This window comes from Eurosta solidaginis, chromosome 3, assembly GCF_040869045.1.
Source record: "Eurosta solidaginis isolate ZX-2024a chromosome 3, ASM4086904v1, whole genome shotgun sequence".
Lineage (NCBI taxonomy): Eukaryota > Metazoa > Arthropoda > Insecta > Diptera > Tephritidae > Eurosta > Eurosta solidaginis.
The window spans coordinates 262051031-262075705 of NC_090321.1; the positions used below are offsets into that span (position 1 = coordinate 262051031).

Here is a 24675-nt window from a genome sequence, read left to right on the forward strand (position 1 = left end):
TTCAAAAGCTGTATTACTTGTGTTGCCGTCATTATATAACACTTATACTAATAAACCCAATGAGCAGCGCTTAAAATTAGCTTGGCGCGATTGCGCTAGCATAGTACGTTAATCAAGCCATGGCGTTGGCTTCATGGTATGAAGAGTGTCCATGGCTAGGTAGAAACTCGAAATGGTCCAGAAATGATCCCAAACTTTGAATATATGCATCGGTAACACACCGTACTCCAAGTGAGTGGCGCGTCAAATTGTTTCGAAGCGCCGCGCTATTGAATGGGATTGAATTTAAAAAAATGCAATGAGATATCAATAATCGAAAATGGACAGACAGAACTGATAAGCATGGTGATGTCAACAAACCAGCAGATGAGTTATTTTCGTTTAAAGGCGTCCTACATTTGGCCCTATTGAGACGGTGTTTGGCGTTGGCGTCAGTACCTCAAACTGTTTGTATGGAGTAATAACGGTAGTTAAAATCAACATCAAAGTACTTTCAAAAAAGTATTTGTAAGCGAACCCGCCACTTGGAAGTGTTTTCGCCGTCACGCCAATTATGTATAAAAAAAAATAAAAAACAATAGGGCGCTGAAAATTGGAAGAGAAGCTCGGCTTAAAATCTCCTAGGAGATATAAAGTGCCTTGAATATAAGAAAATTAAAAAAGTTGGCAGAAGAAGCATGAAACCACCACTGAATAATAATACAGATTTGTGTCCAAGGCGAGTTCAGTACCAGGTGTTGTTATCCCAAGAACTGATTGCTAGATTATTTTCCATACATCGCTTTGTACTTAATTATGTCAATTAATCGAAATCAATTAAAATTTTCTTTTGACTTGACATTCTTCTGCACGATTAATAGGCTGAATTAGCTTTGCCACCACCTGGTATGGATTCGCCTTGTCTGTGTCGGAATAACAATTCGCGCGATTTTCTTTTGTATGTTTTGAAAATCGTTCCGTTTTATTAAAATACGTGTTACTTTTAATTTTTTTGCTGTGAAATAAAATATTACACATCGAATGCTGAGTGGAATATCACCCTAACTCGGCTGCCGTTTCGAAAACGCTTCATCTCAGATATATTTTGAATAACGTCCTTTTTCAAAAGTTGTTTCGGTTGAGTAATATCCTATGTAAGAATTTGGTAGAAGAACGCTCTATCTCAGAATTGGTTTCAAATGAGCTCATATCCAATTCATTTTGGTCGGAAAAAAGTAAAAAAAAAAAATTAAATTTCGCAGGCTCGAAAATTATTTAATTTTTGGGTGTGCGTAGTGCGTAATTTTTTTTCCTGAGCACAAATCCTATCGAAAAATCGATGGCACGATATCGGTTAACTTTTCGTTTTTTGAAAATTTTCATCAAAAAATATTTAAAAATCATAACCCAAGATGATTAAAAACGTTCAAATTTAAAAGCATTTTCTGTTCGAAAATTAACGTATCGTCGGGAGAAAAATGTACCATAAATATGATTATTCTTGAATAATCATTTATGATTCCTATTTCGAAACGCTTTTTATTCATATTTGATATCATTGTAAAATTGAGCTTTAATTGTTTTAGAGTAATATTTGACTGCTTTTCACAGTTATTTTCTGATCATATTCGTGAATATATTTCAATCGTTTTGGTTGAAGTTTTTGAATCATTTTTGAACGCCATTATAATGCATTTATTCTTCATATCTCATTCAAAATAGGATACCACATAATAATCTTATTTGATCAGGGGAAGAAAGCATGTCAAAGTAAGCTATTCGAACCACAGCTAACTCGCAAACAAACTTGACCGATATACATCTCACTGTTTGCCTGAAGCAAGTTTAATTGAAGGGTCAAAGCACAACCGATTTTCTCGTGGATTCTTATTTTATGGACCAAACTAAGTCAGAATCTAAAAATTTAAGCTTTTTATACCGAGCGGTTTTTGAGAAAATTCGATTTAAATTTTGAAAACAGCAAAAAATCAGTACTAACTTTTTTGATCTTTTTTGATTTGTGGTCCGATTTGGTTCATATTTGGAACAAAATCGACTTATGAGAAAAAATCGCCGCTAGGTGGCGCAAGGATCGATATATTCAAAAAAATCGTATCGAAAATTTTGAATATCTGGATCTTTGCGCCAGCTAGCGGCAATTTTTCCGCAGGCCGTTTTCTATTCATGTATGTATAATGTGTTCCAAATAGGAGCCAAATCGGACCACAAATACGATTTTTGTGAATATCTCTATACATGCGCCACCTAGCGGCAATTTTTGCATAGGTCGATTTCTATTCTTGCATGTATTATGTGTTCCAAATATGAGCCAAATCGGACCACAAATCAAAAAAGATCAAAAAAGTTAGTACTGATTTTTTGCTATTTTCAAAATTAATTTTTTGTTGGTTTTTTGGCCTTTAGTTTGTAAAAATGTTTGTAAATTGTCGAGCTCGAGTCCATACAATATTAAATAACAAACAAAGAAAACTGTTTATTTGGATATGTTATATATTGTCGTTTTTTATTTATCGATATTTCGACTTCAATTAGAAGTCATCTTCAGGAATCGTTGGATGTACCAGATCGACTGGGTATCGATAAATAAAAAACGACAATATATAACATATACAAATAAACAGTTTTCTTTGTTTGTTATTTAATATTGTATGGCCTCGAGCTCGACAATTTACAAACTATTTTCAAAATTTAAATCGAATTTTCTCAAAAACGGCCCGGTAGAAAAAGCTTAAATTTTGGGTTCTAACTTAATTTGGTCCATAAGATAAGAATCCACCAGAAAATCGGTTGCGACTACAACATCCAACATCAGAATTATCGTCTGCATCTTAAAATATGGATACGATACGGCATGTTGAAGCCTTATCCAGGTATGTCAAGATAGTTCCACTTACCTGGGGTTCAAATAGCTCACAACCTATGTATTGACCAATCATTATGTATTTTCTGGGAATCTGAAGGGGAGAAATGATTGGGGAAATCTTCGTTCACGAGCAGCACTACATTATTTTTGTCTTGAATAATAACTTTTGCATAAATAATAAAATGTTTATATATTTTTTCTTAGCTTCATGATTGAAAAAATATGTGTATGTGAAAAAAATAAAATTTTTAATGAAAATTAAAATTTCAACAAGTATAAAATTCATTATTCAGTCAACAAATATATTCATAAAAGATTCAGAAAGCTGAATGAAAAATGATTATAAATTTTTGATCACCTAAAGTAAACACATTTGATTCAAATATGATTCCAAAATGTGATTGAAAACCTATATTCAGTTTTTGATCATCAAAGGTAAGCATATTTGATCATTCTTTTTGTTGGTTTTGATGAAATATTAAAATTTAGTCATTAAAGGACTTCAAAAATGATTCCAAAAAGTGATCGAAAAATGCTTTTTAGTTTTTCATCATCAAAAGTATTCATATTTGATTATTTCTTTTGTTCAATTGTATGATAACTCATTATTTAGTCAGAAAGAGTAATCAAATTGTATTGATATGTGGGGAAATTCAAAATTGAATCACCTAAATGCTGAGTGGGATCTGTTTATTTAAGAATTTCGAATACAGTGCCTTGTTAGTTTTTTTTTTCAAACTCGAATATTTGTTTTTATGTGTTACTTTATAACATCCATTTGAAATAATTTTGCGTGCATCTTGCGTTGCTTAGGCGAGGCGGCAAAATGTGAATCATTAAAGCGGCTATTAGCTCAATAGGCATGTTGAAGTCTTAATTATGTTGTAACAATAAAAAAGAGTTCTTATAGCATTTCACACTTCTTTTTTTTCATAACGAATGGAATATGTTTTGTTGTTGGCACATGCACATAATAGCAAATGCTTTGAGCTATAACATTGTATGCACTCGTACGTAATTACGATGCAGAGAAGGGGACTGAGAAGCGTAAAAGGAATTTCATACATATAGATGACATGTAATGGCTGTTCCGAAAAAAAGCGCTCACTTTTAATTAATTATCTCTCGCCGTGGTGTAGTGGTAGCGTGGTCAACATACCACACCGAAGATACTGCGTTCAAACCCCGGGCAAAGTAACATCGAAAATTTAGAAAAACAGTTTTTTAATTAAAAACAAGTAAGGAAGGCTAAGTTCGGGTGTAACCGAACATTACATACTCAGTTGAGAGCTGTGGAGACAAAGTAAGGGAAATCACCATGTTGTAAAAGGAACCTAGGGTAACCCTGGAATGTGTTTGTATGACATGTGTATCAAATAAAAGGTATTAATGAGTATTTTAAAAGAGCGTGGGCCTAAGTACTATAGATGGACGCCTTTTCGAGATATCGCCATAAAGATGGACCAGGAGTGACTCTAGAATTTGTTTGTACGATATGAGTATCAAATGAAAGGTGTTAATGAGTATTTTAAGAGGGCGTGGGCCTTAGTTCTATAGGTGGACGCCTTTTCGGAATATCGTTATAAAAGTGGACCTGGGTTGACTCTAGAATGCGTTTGTACAATATGGGTGTCAAACGAAAAGTGTAATAAGTTTTTTAAAAGGGAGTGGGCCTTTGTTCTATGGGTGGACGCCTTTTCGGGATATTGCCATAAACGTGGACCAGGGGTGACTGTAGAATTTGTTTGTACGATATGGGTATCAAATTAAAGGTATTAATGAGGGTTTTAAAAGGGAATGGCCCTTAGTTGTATATGTGAAGGCGTTTTCGAGATATCTACCAAAATGTGGACCAGGGTGATCCAGAACATCATCTGTCGGGTACCGCTAGTTTATTTATATATGTAATACCACGTACAGTATTCCTTCCAAGATTCCAAGGGCTTTTGATTTCGCCCTGCAAAACTTTTTCATTTTCTTCTACTTAATATGGTAGGTGTCACACCCATTTTACCAAGTTTTTTTCTAATGTTATATTTTGCGTCAATAGACCAATACAATTACCATGTTTCATCCATTTTTTCGTATTTGGTATATAATTATGGCATTTTTTTCATTTTTCGTAATTTTCGATATCGAAAAAGTGGGCGTGGTCATAGTCGGATTTCGGCCATTTTTTATACCAATACAAAGTGAGTTCAGGTAAGTACGTGAACTAAGTTTAGTAAAAATATATCGATTTTTGCTCAAGTTATCGTGTTAACGGCCGAGCGGAAGGACAGACGGTCGACTGTGTATAAAAACTGGGCGTGGCTTCAACCGATTTCGCCCTTTTTCACAGAAAACAGTTATCGTCCTAGAAGAAAAGCTTATACCAAATTTCACAAGGATTGGTTAATTTTTGTTCGACTTATGGCATTACAAGCATCCTAGACAAATTAAATGAAAAAGGGCGAAACCAAGCTCATTTTGACATTTTCTTTTATTTTTGTATTTTTTTGCACCATATTTTTACTGGAGTTGAATGTTGGCATAATTTACTTATATGCTGTAAAGATATTAATTTTTCTTTTAAAATTTGAATTAAAAAAAATTTTTTTTTAAAAAGTGGGCGTGGTCGTTCTCCGATTTTGTTAATTTTTATTAAGCAGAAATAAAGTAATAAGAGTAACGTTCTTGCCAAATTTCATCATGATATCTTCAACGACTGCCAAATTACAGCTTGCAAAACTTCTAAATTACCTTCATTTAAAAGTGGGAGGTGCCACGCCCATTGTCCAAAATTTTACTAGTTTTCTATTCTGCGTCATAAGCTCAACTCGTCTACCAAGTTTCATCGCTTAATGCGTATTTGGTTTTGAATTATCGCACTTTTTCAATTTTTCGAAATTTTCGATATCGAAAAAGTGGGCGTGGTTATTGTCCGATATCGTTCATTTTAAATAGCGATCTGAGATGAGTGCCCAGGAACCTACGTACCAAATTTCATCAAGATACCTCAAAATTTACTGACGGACGGACGGACATTGCTCAATCGAATTTTTTTTCTATACTGATGATTTTGATATATGGAAGTCTATATCTATCTCGATTCCTTTATACCTGTACAACCAACCGTTATGCAAAGTTAATATACTCTGTGAGCTCTGCTCAACTGAGTATAAAAAAAAAGTTTTTATAAGTGAGGTCGCCCCTCGGCAGTGATTTGGCAAACACTCCGAGTGTATTTCTGCAAAGAAAAGCTATTCAGTGAAAATTCATCTGCCTTGCAGATGCCGTCCGGAGTCGACATAAAACATGTAGCTCCCGTCCCGCCAATTTGTATGAAAAGTTAAAAATTAATTAAAATTGGAAGAGAAGCTCGGCCTGAAATCTCTCCGAAGGTTACAGCGCATCGCACTTAATTCTCGAAATGAAGGGTTCAGATCATTATTAGTTAGACATTGTTAGATAGTGTGGTCTATTTTTGTTTTTCTTTTAGCTTCTTCATCGATGGACCTTTCATATTTTTCGCTATATCTCTAATTGAAGAACAAAAGTATGAAATAAAATTGTACATTTACTATAGTAAAAATAAGTTAGGCAATTCACAAAGTTTCCTATTCGCCGTATGTGCTATGCCTTAATCAAATTTTATATTAGAAACCATGGAAACAACTCAATTCTTAAAATTTTGCATGAATCCGACTTGCAAGTGCAAGTTTTTTCCCAAAAATTTAAAAACCGTGTTTTGAGGATGAAACACGTCAATAAGATAGGGACCTAAATGTAAATAAATTAAACAATATCAGTGCAAAATTTTGCGAAATATTGAGAAACACTAGCATAATGATAAAATTAGCTAATCAATATTGTGGCGAATATCGGCATTATGATACGTTACTACGCTGTTATTAAATAAATGTACAACAACAAAGCAAGCAGCTACATATACATGTAAACAGCGAAGCTACGAGCGAAGAGAATATTTCACATAGATATATGTGACCTGGAATCATGAAAGGGACCTATTGTGCGAAAACAAGTTTTCGAGAAAAACGCGTTTAAAGTTTTTGTTTAGCTTGACTCTGTGTAGCGGCCGGCCGTTGTGAACGAATTTTTTAATTAAAATTTAAGTTACTTCCCGATAAGCTATAAGCTTGATACTTGGAATATAGTTCAGAACCTGATGACAATGCAATAATAAGAAAAAAACTCCGATAGGTAACGTATGGATCGAAATATTTAAAAAAATCGTTTTTGTGGTCCGCTTAGGCTTTAAATGCGATTTGTGAAAACACTAAGAAGGATAGAAAGCGGTTTGTTCCATTGGAAAGCGCGCTATATTTCTTATGAAAATCACTCATAAAGTAAACAACGGTATTTTCGCACAATAGGTTCATTTCATGATTCCAGGTCACATATGTAGTAAGCAGCTAAGAGCGATTAAGGAAGAGAAACAGTCACTATTACTCACACATATGTGAATATGAGATATAGAAATGAGAAATAAAAAAGCAGCTGTTGGCGAAAAGTCTGGACCCTAGGAGAAACAAGCGAACGAGGCAAATGAGAGTATAAAAGTAGCGCAAGCTGAGGAATAGTCAATCAGTTTGATTTTAACACGCTGTAGTTGAAGTACGCGCGAAATATAATCGTGAACTACTACTACCAAAGTAGTGTTATCAATAAAGAACATTTTGCTATACTGATTATTTGAGTTATTTATTCGACAATTTAGCGATGCTAACTATAACAGAGGGTCCAAAATAATCAAGGATTCATAAAATCTGTTACAATATCGTTTGATGGCGAGAAATGTGTAGTAAATTTCAACGGATAATTAAGGCTGCATAAAAAAAGAAAAAAAAAAAAATATGTAACCGATTTAGATAACAAAATAAGGTAAAAAAACTACTATTATGGCAAACTATTTGTATTAAAGGCTCAAGGACAACCTGTAATTGTCCGCGTAATAATGAACGAGGAAAGAATCCACGTAACGTCTGACACCTTTCTATTGCAGAACCTCGTGTCAGCTTCGTTTTGACCCAAATCGGGCTCCTTACATTTCATCATATCTGCAGCAAAATTTTTTAGGAAAACGCTTGAACAGTTTATTAAAAAGAGGACAATATACTAAATTTCCCACAATTGCTCTTAAAGGAACGGTACTTGGTTAATAGCACAAACAACATGACGGATTAAACCTCAGTTGTCCGTTGCTTGGAAAAAACTTGGAAAAAATATAAGTCAATGAAAGGCCACTTTTCCCTTAAAAGGTGTACAAAAGTTAACCAAAGCTGTTGAACAGAAAATTCTGTGGAAATTAAATGATTGCTTGTAAGCAGCCCCTGGAGAGAATCGGGACAAGGAGAAGCATACATCTATATTGGGTCCCGGGGCATATGGGAATAGAAGGGAATGAAAAAGCGGATAAACTAAAAAGGGAGCATCACTTGAAGCTTGCTCCATAGACGTCACAATTAGACTGGGCGAGATTAAGCGAAGGCGAGAAGTGCACATGATCGACTAAGCAGGAAAGGCGTGGGTTCAAACGCGGGGCTGTAAAGTGTCGAAGATTATGTGTAAGTCTTACAACCTTAGACTAGACAAAGTTGCTTCTATATTTAAAAAGAGAGGACTGTAAACTCATGACGGGTATTCTGACTGGACACAGCGTTCTGGCGTCAGATGCCTTTAAATTAGGCTTGGTCAGGGATAGCAGATGTAGGAAGTGCGGGTTGGAGGAGGAAACGATCGAGCACGTTCTGTGCTCGTGCCCTGCGCTTGCCAAGCTAAGACTTCAGCCGTTAGTAGTGATACAGCTGTCAGATCTAGAAGCAGCAAGTGGCTTAAGTCCTAGGAAGCTTCTAGTATTTGCCAAGAGGAGGAGTTATTTTATAACATAGGTCCTGGTTTTGATGGGTTTTATCAGTTTGGTCGTTAAAACAAACTTCTGGTTATACTACGGACTCATTCAGTCTATGTGAGGTGCCCATGGACAGGCCAGTTCAACCTAACTTAACCTAAGATATTGCTGTTTTTGCTTGCTTCCTTTAATCGTCAACTTGCTTAATTATTCAAGTTTTCATTAGAAGAACATTAAAAGAAATATATTGCAAACTCGTCAAATCAAAAGCAAATTAAGGTGTGCACTTTATTTTCGGAACGTTCCTCGTCAAATCAAAAGCAAATTAAGGTGTGCACTTTCTTTTCGGAACGCTCCTTAGATTACATACTGATATAGATTTATTTGTGTGGGAACTTAAAATGAGAAATGCTTCACAAAAGAACTCCAAGAAGATGGAAATAAAAACGCAAAAATGTGGTGATAAAGAAAAGAAAAACAAATATTCACTGAGAGTAAAATACTCACTTACTAGTCCCTCTCAAATAAATATACTATATACTTTTTCTACTAATTGCCTTGCATCACTATGCCACCCTGCTGCTAGTATGACTAATCGGCTCAACAGCAGCATAAAAAAAATTAAACAGTATCTTTGAAATGTCTGTGAATAAGGCGATATCTTCATTAACCAACAGCCCTAACATAATGATTAAGTAGGCACAAATTGACTCTTGGTCTGCTACTGCCGCTGTGAAAATCATTAGGCGTCCGCCAAGCAATTAATTTGTGCTCATCATTCAACAAATTCTATGCATCGATCGCATTCTAGCAACCATTGAACCAATTCGGTTTCAGTTCATTTCATAAATATGCATCATACGTGCCAAGCTGATGAGTACTTAGAAGGAATTCTTAATGTCTGCTGAAAACGCATCTCTTGTTCAGTACTTACATAGCGGGCTGTTGCGGGCAGTAGTTGAGTTATTGCTTTTGTGTTTCCATTGAAAGTGCACGTTATGACATGGATCCATACTTTGTTATACCCAGTTGTACTTGTACATAGGGTATTATAACTTTGGTTCGGTTTCACCAGAACTTAGACTTCCTTACTTGTTAGGTACTAAATTGAGTTGAGTCTCGCCTGAGGATTAGTACCAGTAAGAAACCGTATATTATCAAGAAAAGAAGACGCAATAATCGCTACAGTGGCAGTTTTATATAGAACTTATGGGGCAAATAATGTAAACCGCAAAGAGTCATTATTTCTCGTATGAGGAAAAATTCCTATCATGTAAGAGCATTCATTCACTTTAGTGAGGGACAGTAAACCTAAATGCCTTTATGAAATTTTTGGTATTATATAGTGGTGACTTGAGTATGAGTGACTGCGACGCAAAGTGTCACAGTGTCATACATAATCTGGCCTTTAGATTTGTTCTCGAGCATACTTACTTACACAATTGCCGCTTAACCGTTTCAACGGTTATGGTCGTCCAACTAGGCGCAACAGTCCCTTCTTCTCTGGGCTAACTGGCGCCAATTGGTAATAGCAATCGATGTTAAATCGTTTTCTACCTGGTGTTTCCAGTGAGGCCGCCCTTCTCCATTGCGGGCTCCAAAAATAATGCTTTTTTGGCCGAAGCATCATCTCGCGCTCTCATCAACTCATCACTGAATTTTCTCTGCCGCCCCCGCCGCGTAGAGGTCCATAAATTTTTCGAAGAACTTTTTTCTTGAACATTCCAAGAGTCGCCTCATCTGTTATGTTGTCATGGTCCTTGCTTTTGCACCATATAGCAGGACGGGTACGATATGTGACTAGTAGAGCATAATCTTCGTTTCCCGAGAGAGGACTTTACTTTTTAATTGCCTACATAGTTCAAAGGAGCATCTATTGGCAAGATTGATTCTTTGTTGGATTTCTAAACTGCCTTCGTTGTATGTGTTAATGCTGGTTTTTATATAAACAAAGTCCTTGACTTTTTCGAAACTATGGCTGCCAACAGTGACGTAGTTGCCAAGACGCAAACTATCTGACTTTGTTTTCCAGCATCAAATTAAATAAATCGCAGATAGGGGTCATCCTGTCTGAAACCTCGTTTAGTTTCAAGAGAGATCCTTCCCAATTCTGACTGAGCTGATGGTGTTGGTCATCGTCATTTTGCACAGCCGTATATGTTTTGCGATGAAACCAAACTCAGACATAGCGACATTTTCGCACTGTCGAAGACGGCTTTAAAATAGACGCAAAAATATGTTTGGCGCATAGTGGAAATCTCTTCGATATCGCAATGTCTGCAATATTGCCAAATGCAGTAGCTTAGTTGGGAGTGGAGAAGCTAGTTAGCCTTACATTATTTCGAGAACCTCGTGAGCAGCCGATACTTCGAGAATACGTAAGTTCTACTACATAGCTAAACGTTTTGAGATTGCTGTCACCGTGAACCCGCGCGACGAAAAGCGTCGTTGACTGAGAAAAATATACACCCACTTCTTGACAATGGCTTCGATGGCCGGCAGTCTAGGTCTGGTGGTGTGCTCAACCGTTCTCGTCCTTTACCACCTTTTTGTCATAGCCTAGCTCATAACATTTAGCATCGTGAATAACTCACCTTGAAATATCGAGGGATACAAAGACTAAAATCGTCTTCCAGAATCAGCTCTGGGGTGTTAGTACACTCCTTGGAAAGTATGGGCCGGGGCTCATCGTATAACATAGCATCCAGCACCTATAAGAGAAAAAGTTTCGGAAATTGTTCAATCTGATCCTCATACTAATCAAAGGAATCAGGGGAAGTTTCGTAAAGATGGTGCAAAAAAAGCTAGGAGGAAACTCTTTAAACCTTGTCAGTTGAGGACAAGGCCTTGGAGTCTGCTATACGGATAACGCTAATACTTTAAGGAAAGACTATGGACTTTCCATTCTGTAGCTGAAGCCAAGATAGTATACCCTTCCTTCGGCTGATAAAGGACCGAATGGAATCCTTCCTGCTGTCTTGCAAATAACATGCCCGCTGGTGATACTCTAGCTAGGCGCGCATAAGACTAAATCAAGTTTATATCCAGGCCGGCCTTTATTCCAAAAGTCATCAAAATTCCAAGGACTTTCTTAGTTTGTTTTAAATATTGTTAATATCCTATAGATTAATTTATTGAAAAATTTATTTCACTATTATATCCGACGTTTCACTAATGGTTATTAGCATCTGCAGTGGTTTTGGTAATCATTTATCTTGCTGTGCTAACAAGATCCAGTTAGGGACCGCTTAGAAGAAACTGCGGTACATGAAGTCCTTGTCAACAAGGTAAAGTCATCCACTGAGCTCAGACAAGAAGGAAAATCAACGTCTCGTTATTTATTGATAACTGAAGTGCTAGCGAAACTGGTGTGCTGTCTGAATGGTTGGGTGCAGAAAACAAGACTAAGCTGAACTGGCGGCAGTGAATCACATGCTAGGAAAAATTCATCGATCTGTCGGGGATGCGACTAGGGACGCTATTCGATATGCGCTTCAGAGGCTTTCAACCCAATACGTTATGCACTACAGATAGATTTCTTTATCTAGGAAACGACTTCTCAAGGTGCCGCTAGCGAATATAATGTTTTGTTGATGCGTCTTGGAAAAACCAGCCAGTTTACATGCATGTAATGAAATTTGGTTCAACTACCTCTTTAAATACAATAGATTTTAGATATCGGACTTGAATAAAAATAAATTAAAAATAAATGTAAGGCGCGATAACCTCCGCAGAGATTTTAGGCCGAGCTTTTCTTCCAATCTGCGTCATGCTCCTCTTGATTTTTCCTACAAATTGGCGCGACCGGACCTACTTGTTTTATGCCGACTCCGACCGGCATCTGCAAGGCAGACGAGTCTTCACTTCTTCTTCGTAGCAGAAATACACGCGGACTGCTTGCCAAACAGTGCCAAGGGGCGACCCCGTTTAGAAAAATTTTCTTTTAATTCAAAAAATTTGTTTCTAAAATTTTGATGTTGCTTTGCACGCGGCGTGAACCTTCGGTGTGGATGGCGGAGTACCATCACACCACGGCGGGCGCCATCCGACTTGAAGCTGTTGAATAATCCAGTAGAATATCTAATTGCAACTTCATTCCGCACAGTTCTGGTTGTAATTATAATTCTCTCATTTTCAAGACGCTCTATAGGCTTTTGAGGGAATTCATTTAAATTTATACGATTTAGGGATATATATGAAGTAGGTAACTGGGCGTCAAACGGCTCAGTTGTTCGTCTTCTAACGCAGCTGCTTCCAAAAATGCATGCCTTATTCGAACAAAAGTACGGTTTTATTATTATGGCAGGAAGTGAAGTAAAGTCGGAAGTAACGCTACTAACCTAAAGCTAAAGGGGCATGCGTACTAGACTGCTCTACTGTCCCATATTCCTTCAAAGCTGAAACGTTGGCAAAGTCAGAATTAACATTTTCGACCCAAAGACTTATGCATATTTCTAGCGAAGGTAGGCAGTCGAACTGAAAATGCTTTCTAAAAATACAGAACTTACTACTAATTAAATATACGACAGTACTCCGGATCAGGTAACTGGAACTTTAACTGCCATTTACTCCAAGTACATTATAGCCCCTAATGCGCTGAGTGTTAAGTTTATCTCAATCGTTTGTTGTCAATTTTCAATTTGTAAAAGTATGAGTAGAGAAGCAGTTGCATGAGACACTTGGGTTTGGTATTCAAAAACTGTGTGTGTGAGAACGGTATCAAAGGTTTCTTGAGTGCATTTAAGAACCGACGTTTGAGATTTGAAAATGCTGTCAGTTCTCAAATGTATCTCAAGAATCGAACAAATATGTTTATTGGGTTTGATTTGCATTTCTCTTATGTTTGTGTTCGGTTGAATATTTCGTTTCCTGGCACACTCTGCTTTTATTGTTGTTGTTGTACTGTGCGGTCGTTTGTGGCGGTATTTATGGACCATTCAGGTGATGCGGCTTCATTAATTCTTAGTAATACTTATTCACTATGTAGATACCAAACACCAAACACTTGATTAATAAATAAACAAGCATAACAACAACAACCGAATAACTTTTTAAATGGAACATAAACAAATGCTGAATTTAAGTGCATTTAAGAAATATTTGGAGCACAGGTGCACGTGTTTACTTGTGCGCAGTAATGCGCAAGAGACGGGAACCCTCCTTCACTATAAATAATTGTTGCTAATACTAAGAAGTTTATAAATATTGGATTTATGAATCTGATGGTTTACAAATAATTTATGTTAATAATTAAACAAACTTTGGGCAAACTTTAAGGCAAACTTTGATTTTCAATATTCATTTAGAAAGACTCAAAATAGCCCCAACCTCAAAATTCGCTTTATTTTGCAGATCAACACTAACGGCATACTTACATTCAACATCGAATTTCCAGAATATATCAATCAACCATTTCCGCTGGAGTATCCATCTATAGCGCCATTTTACGCTAATGTCGATACTACGCTTGCCTATAACATAACCTCAATATCAGTTTTCGAGTCATCAGAAGCAGAACAACTACAAAAAGCTAGTGATTTGATAAGGTACGCTTTTCCATATAAACCAGATTTCGAGGCAGATAAGCTGATTGTTGCGACATGGAAAAATGTTGGCTACTTTAGTGCGAAGAGTGATAAATTAAATACGTTTCAGGTGAGTAGCCGATTAAGGGACTGCGAGCAGTGATGATGTATGGACAATTAATTTTATTTTAGGTTGCTTTGATTGCGAATGAGAGTGAGACCTTTGTGCAATTTATTTACGCACACAATGGCATAAATTGGCTGCAAGGTGAGACCGGTGCTCTGGGTTTGCCAGATATACGCGCACAAGCCGGTTTTGTTGCAGAGGATGGACGTCATTATTATATTGAAGGCTCCGGCACGGATAGTGTAAGTAAACGGAACTTTTGTTATTCCTTTTTTGTTGTCAGTGATGGGCATTAGAGATAATTGTGGACACACATGCAGAGCTCTGTGTCCTTCAGTTCTAATGGTTATATGCGGTAGAGCACATTTAAATATATCTCACTGTGTATTTAACCTGAGGCAGAACTAAGCACCTGTACCAAAATTAAACAGTACTAGAGCTAAAAATTCCGTATCTTATTTCATAACGGTTAAAAAATTATAGTTGAAAGACACTTCGAAAGCTAAGCCGAAGATATATTAGAAGTGCACGCGATGGAAGTAGTTGAGAACTAGATGCCGAGAAATGCGTTGGACAACGACGGCTACTGCCGTGTAAAAGTGGATGTTTGAAGGAATTGGTTGAATATTAAGCTAGAAATACGTTAGTTTGAGCTATTCTAACTTTCTGTAGTTGCGCTTAATGTTGTATAGTTCGTGCAGCGACATGAACAACCAACATGCAAGTAGTCGAGAGAAAATGAGCTTCAGTAGGTTCTGTATTACGGCTGTTTTGAAGCAAGCGGCTTGTTATATGTAGTTGGGACTTACACAAATCAGTTCCAGATCTATTTTTAACGTTTAAACAAAATATACCCGTTAAAAAGGATAAAAAGTCAAAAAATTCACCTGACAGCTCGTAGTAAATTGTATTAATGCCCAAGCATCCTTGATCACGGTATTGGCCATCAATATCGATAACACTCCTAAAAACCTTCGGGGAGTGTCTTTATTCCTACAACAACAACAACAAAAAAGAGTACGATGAAGTCTTACCATGCGCTGCCTCTTTGCTTGATGACCGCAGGTACTTCGTTTTGTCCTCATTCACCATTAAACCCATATTTTCCGCTTCTTTTTACAATTTGGAGTAGGAAGAACTTAGTTTTCAGGCCGATCATATCAATATTGTTCGCAGGACGTCAGTAACTGCATGCATTTACAAAATATTGTTCCAGAGTGGTTAAGCTCTGCAGCTTGTATTATTTCTTTGATACCGCATACTTCGGTCGCGACTCACTTAAATCTCCCGAGGATTTATCCAAAGTTGAGATCGGTATCATTCGGAGCTTTATCGTTGCTACCCAACGATTCTCTAAGCAGCTAGATATAAGTCACCGTTATTTTTGGTGTATGTAGTATCACAACGGACCTTCGTGTTGTCCAAGTGAGCTATACTTATCAGGGCAGCTACCACCTAACCTAACATAACCTAACCTCGTTTATGTTCGAACAGCTCGGAGAGGTCATTCCAAATTCTGACTTATCTGATGGTTTTGCTTAACATCATTTTGCATAGCCCTATAAGTTTTGCGGTGAAACTAAAAATTCAGACACAGCGGCATATACGCAGCTCCTTTTCCCGCTGTCGAAGACGGCTCCGATTGACTAAACCTGAACTAAATGCCATTAGAACTCATTAGCCGGCTTATCTTGTTTTCTGTTTTGTTAAAATATTTTTCTGTGCTTTTTAGGCTCGCTTTGTGTTAACCGAAAACTCAAATATCGGAGTGCCTGGCGTTTGGGTCTTTCATGTTGGAGCGTTGGCTGAGGGGGCAAACGTGCAAGTGCCCGCCGATCAGGAGCATCTCAATATTGTACCACACGCACCCACATGTGCCGAGAGTGGACACAAAACTTGTAACTATAATGCTGACTGTATTGATAAGTCAGATGGCTTTTGTTGTATCTGTCACGAAGGATTCTATGGGAATGGTAAGGCTTGTCTCAAAAATGATTACCCAATGCGTGTAACTGGTACTTTGGCTGGTGAAATCAATGGACTGCCTATCGATGAACGTGCCAAATTGCAATCGTATGTTGTGACGGCAGACTCGCGTAGTTACACCGCTATCAATCCGTTAAGTGCAGAGCTGGGAGCCCAACTACGTTTAGCTTTGCCCATTTTCAGTTCGATTGGTTGGCTTTTCGCAAAATCGCTTAATGGTGCAGCGAATGGTTATCAATTGACTGGTGGTCACAGTGTACACGTATCCAAGGTGCGTTTCGATACTGGCGAGACGTTGATTGTGAATCAAACGTTCGAGGGATTGAACTATTGGGATCAATTGTCGGTTAGAATTGAACTATTTGGCGACGTTCCACATATCTCTGGCAATGCCAAACTGCACATGCCCGATTATGTGGATGAGTATAAGTATGTGAAACCAAATGAATTGCACTCCATGCACACGCATACAATTGAAATTCCCGAAGAGAATCGCATCATCAATTTGCAACTGGATCAATCAATTTACTTCGATAGTTGTCTGCTCGATCAAGACCAAACACCCGTTGGCAAAAGTATGCTACAAAAAGCTATGAAAATTGTATTGGACTATTTTGAGCGTGATCAAGCATTGCGTACGAGTGTGTTGACTAAAGTTGGTGTGAATGCTGAATCGAATGCTTGCACCGATGGTAGTGCAAGCTGTGGTGAGAATACAGTTTGTGTGCCTTATGAGGATACTTATCGTTGTGATTGTCGTCATGGCTATGGACCGCAATTACAAGAGGATGGCCTGGAAGTTTGTGTGGATATCGATGAATGTTTGTTGCATACGCACGTCTGCGATGAGAATGCTCTATGCACGAACAATGAAGGTGGATTCACGTGCGTGTGCTTTGATGGTTTTGAGGGCAATGGCTATCGGTGTTTGAAAAATTACAGCAATGTGCAGGAAGAGGAATCGTATACGTCAGACTATATACTAAGTAGCAGTAGTTATCAGGACGAATGTCAGGTAAGTTGTATAACCTCTTTAGATGCATGCTCTTACTTAATTTCTCTCTTAATTCATTTTTAGCGCTGTTCTCATGACGCTGATTGCGTGGAGAGTCGTTGTCAGTGTCGCAGTGGGTTTGAAGGTGATGGCTATACGTGTAATCATATTTGTGGCCATGATCAAGTTTTGGAGAATGGCCGTTGCGTACCAATATTGTTGGATGAACATCAAGTGGAAGCCCACTGCAACTTTTTTGGTGATTGTACATGCCCGGAAGGTTACGAGTTGGTAGAAGAAACTCAAATGTGTCGCTACATTTCACAATACGGCACTGATTCCAAGTCGGAAGAATTGAGTGAGTTAAAAACTTCCGTTCACTTTGAGTTACTTAATTTCATAAGCAAGTGGCAGTAATAGCTTCCGGTATAAGGCTTGTACACTCCAGAAGAAAGTTAAATCGCAAAATATAATCTCAGAGTAGTAGCAAGTGAAAGATTAATTAGGCAAAAAAAAAAAACAACTGTCAATTCTCTTCTTACTCCACGAATTTTCAGATTCAAAATCTTTCTCAGTTTGTTGTGGGCCTAACCATCGGCGAAGCTTTATTTTGTAAAAAATCAGAGTGAAGTGTTCTGAGTCGGAGCTGAAAATACTTTGAGCATCGAAAGGATGCACGTGAATGCCTGTCTCCAACAAAGAAGCAAATCTTTATCTCTGGTATTTTAGATCGCGTTTAAAGAACAAGGAAAAGAAAATAAACATGTTTTATGCCGACTCCGAACAGCAGCTGCAAGACTGATAAATTTTCATTGAGAAGCTTTTCATAGCAGTAATACGCTCAGAGTATTTGCAAAGAACTGTCGAGGGATGACCTTGTTTCGAAAATTGAAAAATTTGTTTCTAAATTTTTGATGTTGCTTCGCAGGAACTTGAACCTGGGACCTTCGGCGTGGTAGGAGACCGTAGAAGGAATAGGTATACAACAATCCAGACTAGTCATTGGCTTTATAAGCGCAATACAAAGCTTTATAGCTTCACAGCTTCCGCAACCCAGTTGTCAACTTCACGTACCCGAAGAGAGTCCTGTTACAAGTATAAATGTATCATATACATAATTATCATGCGAGGCTCTTGCTACTCCTTCTCGTTTCCACAACCCCCTAGGGCTCGATGACCTGTAAAGTTCAACGTAGTCATAGTGAGCTAGAACCTTAATGGTACTTGGACCATTCATATTTTTAACATCCTCCAATAGGGCGTGACGTCTAACTGGGTCACCAGCTTTACGTATTGTAAGAGTGAGAAAGTAGAATGGATAACTGGCTATTCCCTTCTTAGGTTGGGTAATAGAGCGTAGGCTGCAAACAAATCACACCATAAAATTGATGTATCTGCAAATCGACTGAGGGTCGCAGTGACTGGAAGCGACAATAGTTGAGCAACGGCTGGTCGGAATTAAGGTGCGGCGGACGTTTAGTTCTCATTGATGTGTGGTCAGTTTTTCTTCCATACTGGTTCCAGTTAATTTTTGCTGACAGCAAGCGTAAATGCGAGGCTTTCCCAGGTACATCACAAAGACCTGGAACGCACACTTGGGACTTATGCCAGCACTATAATGCACCAAGATGTCTTTCAGTTTAAGGACCCTATTCAATCTGTTTCTCTCTGCGAGAAGTGTGGTTCCCTCAAGTCATTTGATTGCTGCTTAACTGTAAACTGTAAATTGCCACCGAAGTGGGTCTCTTGGATAGTAACCAGCGACCAGCATCTTTTAAGACACTTGGTTCTGCTTAAAAGATGCCCAGTGGCTGGGAATCTTACAATATAAGGGGTCGAAAGATCTTCCGAATATATATCAATGCCCACAATGCCATTCACTTCAGAATAATCCGTGAAGACAACCATGAACTCAGGGTATAGAGTGAGCTTTACTCAGTAAAGACATCATGCCATTTGTGTCTCTCTCTGCGATTCAGAAGCAGAATATATTGTGTAGATAGGGTGGGTGTAGCATAATATTGGCGAAAAACATAACTTTCCGGGGATGGCCAAGAATACCAATCGGATACCGCTCCATGGCAGGACTGCATTCAATTTAAATGCATTATAACTAGATTGGATTTTATCAAACAGGTCTATCGAAAGGAGGCTAGGCATAACTTCCAGATCCTTTATTGGTGCGGATGGAAAGGTTCCGAATATATCCATTGCGGCTGACTGCTGCATTCTGATCATCCTGCATATGCCTGGTTTAGAGAGATAGGGCCAATAAATCCGTTTCGGATTCATTCTAAACATATTTTTTCTAGTTCAGTTTACTGTCTCTAATAGCGGGGAGGTATATAACCTGAAAGATGTTCACTTGCTTTCGTAAATAGAACAATTTCAGTATTCATTAGAAGTGGTTTTCGGATATGATAAAAATAACGAGCGAAGGAAATGAGCGGCCAACCACAGAAGACCACAAGATGGTAGCAACACCATTGCTGCTCTCGAATATAAATATATATCTGAGACGTTTTTAAAATACAGCGGGTAGCCATTGAATGCAAACCAACTCGGGTTAGAGGGAGGCGTGAATTCGATAGCCTTTACGTCTAGCTCAGTACCGTTCTGTACAAATAGCTTTACCTCCAAAGGGCCACGGTCTATCATCAATTTAGTTTTGTGCAAAATGCGTTATTGAAGCACACCTAGAATGCCTCAAGCCTGATTCCGCCGTTAAAATTCATCAAAGAAATAATTTAGTCGTGCACTACGGCCTTGACGTGAGAAAGGCTATAATGTGAGCATAATTTACATGCCCTGCGATAACCTCCGAAGAGATTTTAGGCCGAGGTTCTCTCCAATTTGCGTCGTGCTCTTTTTTAATTGTTCCTACAAATTGGCGGGACACGACCTACTTGTTGTATGCCGACTCTGAACGGTATCTGCAAGGCAGATCAGCTTTCACTGAGAGCTTTTTATGGCAGAAATACACACGGAGTGCTTGCCAAACACTGTCCAGGGGCAACCCCGCTTAGAAAAATTTTATTTTAATTAAAAAACCTTGTTTCTAAAATGTTGATGGTGCTTTGCCCCGGGCGTGAACCCAGGATCTTCGGTATGGTAGTCGGAGCACGCAACCATCACACCACGGCGACCGGTATCCTTATTAAGTTTCTTAATTTGGCGATCTTAGTAGTTTAGCTGACGCATTCATTACGTACTCTCGCCGCGCTTCCATCACAGATAACAAAACCAAAATTGAAAAAGTCATAGTGGAATCGATAACCTTGACACTAGATTGATAAGGTGAGTAGAGAAAGAGCTTTTTACTTAATGGAATGTACGTACAACGCTGGATTGTTATCATGCGTTAGTTTAACGCCTTTTAAGAAGCCTGCCAGTATGATAGAAATGCCATTTTGCTCACTGCAGTCCAGAATTCCTTCCTGTTGCATATTTGTGATAATAAATATCTCGTGGTAGGTTCCTCCCCAAAAACCCTATGCAAAATTAGCCTTTCCTCGTGAAAATGGGGGCAGTGGAACATGACGTATTCTTCGTTTTCTAACTCCATGGTATACCTTGGGCAAAGAGGATCTTCCTCTCTCCTACGCTTCCATACTCTTTGAAACCGCCACTGCGTGAGATGGTAGTCCAGTTCGCCGTGCTTCCGCTCATTCCATTGAGCTACGTCCCAAACTAATGTGAAGGTCCAACGCCCTTTACTTGAGGCCTCCCACCGTTCTTGTCACTTAGCGTTTGTGTCCTTTCGCTTTTCTTAGCGTCTTCAGATGGTTGCTTGATATTAGTGTTATACAGATCGGCAAATTCGCTTGCCAGTAAGTCCACGGGGATTTTTCGGGTTAGGACCAGGATCACGTCGTCGGACACCGTCCGATAAGCACTTGCTATTTTTATAGATACAAGTCGGTATGCTGCTAATATATCTTATTGATGAACCCGTTTAAATCCGTACCACACTGGTGCTGCGTATAGTATTATCGAGCTGGTTACTGTGGACAATGGCTGACGGGTAGCTTCGCTCGGACGTCCTTACTTACTTCCTAGCTATGTTAAATATATCTAGTCTGATAATAAGCTGAAAATAATAAGATTGAAGGTGTCCTGTCTAACATTTTATTTGAAGATGGTCCTATAAATGGACCTTAAAAAGCTTTCGAAAATAAAAATTTGTTTTATTTTAAATTTTTAGTACCCTGTGATGTGGACGCCAACTGTCACGTAAACGCCACCTGCGAATGGTATGAAAATGAGATGCGGCATGCTTGCACCTGCAACACCGGCTTCCAAGGCGATGGCTATCATTGTGAACCCATCGACACTACCTGTGTATACGTAAGTAACTTAGATCCTAATTAAAAGGAATATATAACTCATCTAAATATTACGTTAGAATCCCGATATCTGTGATGCACACGCCTATTGTGATTACAACCAATCACGCTGCACTTGTGAGAGCGGCTACGAAGGTGATGGCTACCGTTGTCAATTGGCTCCCGATTGTCGTGAAAACTCTACTTGCGGTCCGAATGCTTTCTGCGATGGCGGCATTTGTCAATGCTTGGCCGGTTATGAACGTGACGGCTCTGATAAATGCGTACAAGCTGGACGTTGTGGTCCCGTATTTTGTGGCGCCAATGCAATTTGTAAATGGGATTCAGTACAGGGTGTACAATATTGTGATTGTTATGAAGGCTATGAAGGTGATGCTTTAGAAGGTTGTCGCAGTGTGCCACCACCTTGTAATGTGCGAAATAATTGCGGTGTTTATGCGACTTGTGAACCCACTGAGTGAGTATGCAGCGAGCTCTTTCGTTGAAATTTTCAAAATTTCTATGCAATTTTTTATCACACAGTGATCCCGCACGTTATGAATGTCAATGTAATGCTGGCTTCCATGGCGATGGCTACGTTTGTGTAGAAGATCGGAATTGCCTCAACACACCACAAATGTGCGATATGAATGCGAAGTGTTTATCTACCAACAATGGGCTCGTCTGCATGTGCAATCAAGGTATGTAAGTGCTAAAAAAATCTAAGAAAAATGTGCAGCAAAGGAAATCGCAACTCTCCGCTTATTTACACGGCCAATTGGCAAATAATTAGACTAACAAGCTTTTGTTGGACTCAAGGTCTTTTATTTTTTGCCAAACTTATTTATTTTTTTCCTTTTTGCTCATACGAAACTGTTCGTGGTCCGTCACTATGACATGCCGTACAGAAACAATATCCGAAAATGGCTAAGCCCAGCAGTATATTGAAGTAACCATTGTTCCGATCCCAAGTTAGCGGATGCAATAGAAATTCCTTTAGGCCGCCCATTGTAGTCATTTTCGGTTTTGGTGCATGACCGCCACTTATTTGTGGTCCACCATGCCTCATGGTTGATGGCGCTGGATTGGCGAAGTTTCGTCGCTGCAGTGCCGTCAGTTGCGCTGTCTTCTTCGGTTTAATGCCATTTATTGTTGCTGATAATTTTGGCAAATGGTGTAATTTGTACATTAAATTTTGTGTTAACATTTTTTTCTAAATAAATAAAAACTGCCGCAAATCGAAAAAGTTGAATCGACACTGAAAGTTAAAGCTCAGTATGTGTCAGGAAACTCTCAGTGCAAAGCAGTTTTGCTAACTTTTGCAAGGTAAAATATTTTAAAATATGGGTTTTGAGGGAATATCTGGATGGCTCGAGGAGATCGATGATACTACTGAGATCTATTTTACTCGACATACCAAACGTTTTTTTCTTCTCGTTATGATCTTTAGGGATGGGGAAACTGAGAACAGAGGTCCCACAATATTTAAGTGTGAAGTTTGAAGACACACATACACATCTTGAGATGTTGGGAAGACAACAGCTTTTAGTAACAAGAGATGAGGAGCGCGAAAGCGAGATGGCTTGGGTTGTCAGTATGTGATGAACGGAGTAGGGCGCACAGCGTAGAATAGGTCGGTGATCGGCAACTGTTGCGCAAAGGATTGTGGGAGTTAGCCTAGGTACTGAGCGACGATATGATAACGGGTGGCCGCGGATCAAAAGTGGGTATATAAAAGGCGCCAGCACGATGACGGTGGTATCATAACGGCCACAGCTGGGTGACGGTATGATGTTGGAGGACCAATGATTGTAAAAACATAAGGCGACAAGTTTTAAAAAGTTGGGTTTATATCTAACCGAAAAACAGCTTGATATTTTCGAAAATGGGGTGGTGACATGCCCAAATTTGGTATCGTGAAAGACAGAAAACCGAGAAGAAATTGCGTGAAAAGAGTTTGGCGAAGGGGTGGTGGGAGGGGGGGGGGGGGAGATAAAATTAAATTGAGGCAGATGAGACGGAAAATGGAAATCATAACGAAGACAAACATAAAAGGCACGGTAAAGGGGATAGGACTGGAATTAAAAGATATTGAAGAGAAAGGACATTGGGAGGAAGGGTAGCAGGAGGGGGAGGGATAAAGGCAGATTTAAAGGGAACTAGAAAGATCGAGATAGATAGGTCATAGAGAGTAATTGAGAGAGAAGACAGAGGCAAAAGCAAAGCGGGGGAAACAGAAATAGCTAGAGCTTTGTAGTTTACGTTTAAGTTCTACACTGCGAAGGACTTCGTCTATCTGAGAGCTAGCATTAGAAGTTTTGCCAACAAGTGCTACTTTTGGTTGAGTAGGCAATTGAAAAGTAAACTACTCACACGACGAACAAACATCACGCTCTACAGGTAGGTCACTATACATGTTCTGATTTATGCCTCGAAATTATAGACGGTGGAGAAGATAAGATGGCTCTAACGTACTCAAGAGCAATTTTTGGAAGATCTTTGGTCCTGTCTGTGATGTCTACGGCAAGTTTCTAAGGAGGTATAGTGGTGACAGTGAAGACAGCGAATAAAAGCCCAACGGCTTTTCTGGCTAGGCCATGTTATATCTATGGACAAAGAAAGTATTGCAACCGTCATCGCGGTTTGGATGCAGAGGAAGGAAATACCTCAACTGAGTTAAGAGATGCAGGTGGAGGGAGATTTTACCTCCCTTGGTGCTCTCAATTAGCGTCAGTTATAGCGAAACAGGGACTGCTAACTTGACTTGTTACGAAATTAATAATTTTGAGGACGATAGGCCAAAGATCCGATATACCAGAACTTGGATAAATGAGAATATTTAGTTTGAGACAATTTACGGTTACTTTTGTGGAGATTGGAGCTTTTCAGTCCATAAATTAAAGACGAAACAAAAGTTTTTCCTTTTCTCCTACGCGTTTCGATGAATTTTTTCCATCTTCCACACGGAAACTATATAGTTTAGCATAAAAATGTATTATAAATG

General features: G+C 38.7%; 1 protein-coding gene across 1 annotated transcript in view; it reads left to right on the forward strand.

The window, feature by feature from the left end:
• Positions 1-24675, forward strand: part of Ndg (Nidogen) — a 45002-nt gene that overhangs the window by 16780 nt on the left and 3547 nt on the right. Inside the window, exons 2-8 of the mRNA XM_067776207.1 lie at positions 14067-14369; positions 14432-14608; positions 16099-17367; positions 17431-17704; positions 21551-21693; positions 21752-22149; positions 22215-22372. Coding sequence (XP_067632308.1) covers positions 14067-14369; positions 14432-14608; positions 16099-17367; positions 17431-17704; positions 21551-21693; positions 21752-22149; positions 22215-22372 — 2722 coding nt within the window. The remainder of the gene's footprint in view (positions 1-14066; positions 14370-14431; positions 14609-16098; positions 17368-17430; positions 17705-21550; positions 21694-21751; positions 22150-22214; positions 22373-24675) is intronic.